This window comes from Momordica charantia (genome assembly GCF_013281855.1).
Source record: "Momordica charantia cultivar OHB3-1 chromosome 9 unlocalized genomic scaffold, Mcharantia_2.0 BLBB01000009.1, whole genome shotgun sequence".
Classification (NCBI taxonomy): domain Eukaryota; kingdom Viridiplantae; phylum Streptophyta; class Magnoliopsida; order Cucurbitales; family Cucurbitaceae; genus Momordica; species Momordica charantia.
In genome coordinates, this window is record NW_028275167.1 from 26,199,754 (window position 1) to 26,205,753 (window position 6,000).

The following is a 6,000-nucleotide window of genomic DNA, read 5'->3' on the forward strand; positions in this document are numbered from 1 at the left end:
AATGAATGAATAATTACTACGGCCTATTTTCGTCTTCGACCCAAGGAAATTCGGTTGACTTATTAATTGAGTGAGTTAATTCTCTTTTATCAATTCATAAAAATAGTTTTTGAAATAGTAAAATAATGTTAACCTAAGTATAACTCAATTAGTTAAGACACCTATCGACCACCAAAAAAACGTTGCTAAAGATAAAGTTAAAATGATAAATAGTTATATAATTTTACTAATGTATTACATTTTTCTATTTAAAAAAATTGTAAATAATTTTGAGCCTTTCTAATCTAAATAGTTGTGGTTTCTCTAATTGTTCAAAATGTTGATGTTAATCACTATCTTATCGATTTATCTTATTTATGGATATATGTTGTACCCAAAAAAGTCAAATAAATAGTGTAAAATTTCCAAATATTTATTTTTCAAAACAATAATATTGAGCTTTAAGTGAATTTTTTATATACATATATAAATTTTAGAAAACAAAAAATAATAAATGTATAAGTAAAAGAAATAACAATAAACCGAAATGATTTACTTTAATAAATATATGTTTATATTAATAATAAATAAAAAAACAATCTAACTCGAAGTAGAGTAGAGAAGATACCTTAATTAACACCATTGCAAAGGTCGATGGTTTGATCGCCACCTGCAATTCTTGAACTAAAAATAAAAATAAATAAAAGTGTTACCAAACATGACTAACATGTCGAAAACGAACGTGATTGAGAAGCAATGTGGATTAGAAAATTATAAGATCGCATCGTGTAATTTAATTCTTAAATTTTTTAGTATTTTCAAAATGTCTATTTTAGTGACATTTATTATTTTGGCATTTATCTACGTGCATACACAAGCATGCACACAAACATATATATAGGGGAAGAAATTCAAACCTCCAACATTTTAGTCGAAAATGTATGTTCTAATCTGTTGAACTATCTTCAGATTAGCAATTATTTTGTTTTAACAAATGAATATCCTAACTTCATGTTCATGTATGATAATTAAGTAAATCAATGAGCATTAAGACGCTAAATTAGGATTGAGACAATTATATGGTGAGACAAAAATAATTATTTTTTAAAAGTTCAGAGACTAAAGTAAAATAAATCTAAAAGTTCACCGACCAACGGACCGTAAACCTTTTCTTTATAATTAATTTTCAAAGAGATTTTTGGTGGTTTTATTAATGGGAATTTATTGGTGTGCAACAAAAAAGAAAGAGAAAGAGGACCAATATATAAATGCTTTGGGATGGAAAGTTGGTGAAAGTGTTAAAGAAGAAGCTCCAACCATGTATTTATCACATGAGAGTGACTCTACATTGTGTTTTCTATTTGCCTCATAATTATTCATCATTTCCAAATTTCCAATGTTTTCACAATTTCATGTCAAATATGTATTTCTCAATTTGCTTATGCTTTTCTATTTACTGAAAAAAAAAGAATGATATTTTAATTAATAAATTACGAAAAATTGAATGGCTCCGATTTAATCTGGTGGATAAGACGCATATTATTATTTTAAAAAACTTTTGAAAATATAAGACAAAGAGGATAATATAAAATAAGATTATTGTCGACATTAGATTTATATTCATTACATCTATTATTGTTCATTGACCACAGGTTTTGTTAGCTTTAATGAACTAAAAACAAAATCTCAAAACCTAAATTTGTAAAGTTTGTATTTTCATTTTTACATCAAATCTCTCTCTTCTTCACTTCATTCCCTTTTTTAGTAGAACCCAAATAGAAATTAGGAGTATTCCCATCTCGGTTAAATTCGATTTTATAAATGAACCCAAACTGAACTGCAAATATTACAAAAAAAAAAATAATAAATAAGTAAATTCTGCTCGGTTTGACGATTTCCCAAATGCAGTGAGGTGAGTCAATTTTTCGATTTCTCGTCTTCTCTTCTACGAACTAACCAAACAGTTTTGATTCGACACAGTTTCGACTTGAACCCCGATAGAAATCTGAGGTCTCATGTCCATGAATATTTGTGAGATAGAAAGTAGTTGTCTATGAACTGCAATGGCTCTCCCTCCACATGTTTCACTCAACAGTGTTTTTCTCAATAACTATGTACAAATTTTATGCCATAAAATACTGATTTCACCAGCTACAAACTTTAATGCACTCTCACAGCACATTCTCATAGTAGGAGAAATTATAACACCATAATTCAACACCATAATTACAAATATATATATATATATATATATATATATACTTCTTCACAAATATAACATTCAACAACTATTTAGTCTTTGCTAGTAGATTATTAAGTCTTAAAGTGCACATATTATTAACATAATGTATTTTGTGATTTCTCAAAATGACATGACTTACCAAATATGATAGGAGAAGATCACCGTTCACTAAGCTTAATTCATTAATTCAGTAGAAAATTTTGAAGTTAGAAAAGTTGGAAGCTGCAGGAAAACACCTTGTGATTGCCATTTCTAGCATTTTTCATCGCTCAAGTAAATAAAGCAGCAACAAAAACAACCAATCTTTTACAAGCAAAACATATAGTAGTCATAAAACCTCTAAAACCAGAAACTTCAGCTCACTAAATTTGTAGAAACGGAGAAAGATGAAGTGCAGAGGAAAACAGACCTTTTCTTCTTCAAAGAATTTGTTGCTGTAGATTTCGTTTTATGTCGTCGAACTTGACAAATGATAGACGCTCGTCATTGATCCAACCACACTTCTCTGCAAGCGGATTCACAGTGGTTTTTGCAGGGTAGCTCTGGATGCAGTCTTTCCAGACATTTTCATCTTTCAAGTTGCTCATAACCTCCCACACACAGCTGTTGCATTCGTAGCCTGCTCCAAAGCTTATCATCATAATCTTGTTACCCTTTTTGAGCCTTTTTTTGGCTTCCATATAGCCCAAAACATACCAGAGGCCACCAGTGGATGTGTTTCCAAATCTATGGAGTGCCATTCTAGCAGGCTCTAGGTCATAATCACTCAGACCCAAGCTCCTACCGAGCCCATCGATGACTGCCCTTTCAGTCGGCGGTATCCCGAAGTGGTCAACTCCACTCTTGAGATTCAAGCGCACTTTTTTTGCCTCGATGTTGGGGTTGATGACTTTGCAGAGCGGATGAGTTAGGATGGTATAGCGAAGTAGTTCCCTCAGTGGTAAGATTCTAGGCAGTAGCCTTTGGAGGTTGATGGTGAGAGCTTGAGTTGCAACAGCTTTTATGTGTTTGGTGAGACGAAAACCTCGATGGCCATGGTCATCTTCCACTTGTATGGAACATCCATATGCTTCGTTACTTGATCCTAGATGCGTTCGAAGAATGCATTTCAGTTTCAGCAGAGCAGAATGCTTCAAAGCTGCATTGTTTGTCAGGAGCATCGAACAGCCCCCTGAACGGTACAAACAGTTCGTGAGCATCATCGGCTGTTCCTTCCCGCTATACCAGTTTGGTCCTATAGATTCTGTACTTACAACAACAGCATAAGCATTCCTGTTTGTCTTGAACAAGTGTTTCACAAGATCAATAGCAACAATACTTGCACTGCAACCCATCCCAGAGAGATTGAATGCTTTGATGTCTTCCTTCATCTTGTAACGGTTTATTACCCAAGCAGTCAACGAGGGTACTGGGGAGAACAAAGACACATTCACAATGAGTATGTCTATGTCAGATGGGGAAACTCCCGTCTTGGCAAACAGTTCGTCGAGTGTGCTTGAAAACACGTCATCCATCTCAGAAATAGCATCTGACAGAGAAGGGCATTCTTCTCTGCCTGCAATTACATTTCTTGGGCCATAGGTTTCGCTGCCTAATCCCGAGTTGACCATGCTTCTGAGCAGGTATCGGTATTCTTCAAGTCCCAGATTCTTGTTCCTCAAGATGATATTTACACAGGACTCCATCCTCAACTTCCTGTCTTCAGTAGCTTTATAGCACTCATACCCCAACAGATAGCAGCACTGATCTCTCCTTCGCAGAATCAGCTTCCAAATGCAGAAGAAAGCATAGAAAACAGAAAGTAAACATATTGCCATGAAAACCTCCATGGCTAGAGACAGAGTGAGAAGATCTAGTTTCAGTTGGCTCCACTCATTCTCTGTAGTGTGCATATATTCTAGTTCTCTACCAACTAAGACAGCCATGTAATTTACTTTGCTCGTAAAGAAATGAGAATTCCAGCCTGTAAACACAGTTTGGTAGATCAAAAGTGCCATTAATTTTGATGGGCCAATAAAGAAAATCTCTACTCTAGACAATAGAAGCCAACCAACCCACTTCATACAGTTCAAACAAGGTACATACACCTATTCTATTGTAACAATAAAACATAATACTTAGCCAATAGTATGCTCTTCTTAGAAAATTACACCGTTGGTTTTCACTTTTCAACTCATAACACACAAGTAATAAATTTCAGTTTAATTATTATATTATAAAGGGCATGCTTGTTATTTCATTAGGAAACATGATATGAAATTCTGTTTATATGGCTAGTTGGGGTAGTTGGAAACTGAATAACCAATGTCCCATCAAGACAAATACATTAAGAGAGAGAGAGAGAGAAAGCATTCCCAAAATTATGATTATATGCTCTTGAAGTGAAGGCCATAGAAGTAGAGAGAGAAAGAAAGCATTCCCAAAATTATGATTATATGCTCTTGAAGTGAAGGCCATAGAAGTATAGAGAGAGAGTGATGAAATGAGTATTCTAATTTATACCAAGGTACTAATCAATAACAATGAAATGGATAATGGCAGTGTAGATTCAACAAGGTAAGAATCAAGAATCAAAATGAAGCCATTAAAAAAGAAATAAGAAGTAAATGAGAGAAGCAACACAGATTGCTCATGAGAAATTTCATGGTAAGAAATCACAGAACCAGTAACCATTTCCAATTCAAATATGCAATTCATGACATGGCTATATAATCAGTTTTCTCACCATTGCTCCACTCAAACCGCATGGATTAGCGTTAGGGAAATCTCTAATTAGATAGAAATTCCGTCTGAAACATCCATTGACGAATGCATTCAAGACATTCGAAAAGTTTACAGTCATTATCAATTTCGTCTCTTCGTGAAGCGACTGTGCGGTATGGCTATCGTGTTCTACGATTGCGCCGATAAGGAGAACGGATCCTCGCGGTGGCAGCATCTGAAACGGCGCGGAATTAGAGGGCCAGGTGGCGGCTCGTACGTATAGGGTTTCAGAAACAGGAAGACTCCGCGAGATGGGGTGGGACCCTTGGTGGTTGGGGAGAGACGATGATGATGAGATCGAAGGAAAACGACGGCAGAATTGAAGGCTCTCGCTCTGTCGTGGCGACGGGTGTGTTTCTGAACTTTTGAGATGTGGCAAGCGGCGGCCGAAGCTTTGAAACGGTGGCGCGTGGGTCAGCGCCGTCGCAGTCCGACGGCGATGCCTGTGCCTCCGGTGAGCTGCCGAAGGAGGAAGCAAGTCTATGGCAGAGGTGACGGATTTTAGCGGACTCTCGCCGAGCGTGCATTTTTTTCCTCCCTCTTTTTCTTTTTTTGTTAGGACAACAAATGAAGATTCAAACCCACGAGGTGTCTCGGAGATCTGTCACGGGTAATCTTACCATAATCCTCTATTTGGTAGATGAAATGATTTTAAATTTCGTGGTTTTAACTCCGAAAAATGATTTTAAATTCTTTCCCTCGTTTGAAATGATTTGAAACGAATTAAATTAGATTTCTTTGTTTGGATATTCACTGAAAATGAAAAAAAATAGAAATTTTATTGATTTAGGCTTTTATTCTAAATCTATTAATTAAAAATTAAAATATGACGAGGTTAAATATGTAATTTACTTTGAAAGTCTATCAAATCCGGCAAGATCCACCATTTTGATCTGGAAAATTTTTTACTTAAAAATATGATTTGAAATCTTTATTCAAAATCATATGTGGAATTCATTTGAAATCTGTCATGATTTTGAATTCCTTCAAAATCCGAGGTACTAAACAGAGCATAA

The 6,000-nt window shown here is 35.1% G+C and overlaps 1 protein-coding gene across 1 annotated transcript; it reads right to left on the minus strand.

Annotated features, from left to right (window-relative positions):
- Positions 1-2,385: 2,385 nt before the first annotated feature.
- Positions 2,386-5,570, minus strand: LOC111010111 (3-ketoacyl-CoA synthase 19). The gene is made up of 2 exons (XM_022283435.2): positions 4,947-5,570; positions 2,386-4,184 (listed from the first exon to the last, which is right to left on the minus strand). The coding sequence occupies exons 1-2, from the start codon at positions 4,966-4,968 to the stop codon at positions 2,641-2,643; spliced, it is 1,566 nt and encodes a 521-aa protein (XP_022139127.1). The 5' UTR covers positions 4,969-5,570; the 3' UTR covers positions 2,386-2,640.
- Positions 5,571-6,000: the final 430 nt, after the last annotated feature.

Bases quoted from the DNA above. Each gene is read 5' to 3' on its own strand.
- LOC111010111 (XM_022283435.2), bottom strand. From the start codon at position 4,968: ATGCGGTTTGAGTGGAGCAATG. The intron at 4,185-4,946 runs GTGAGAAAACTG...CTGTGTTTACAG, and splicing joins GCGGTTTGAGTGGAGCAATG to GCTGGAATTCTCATTTCTTT.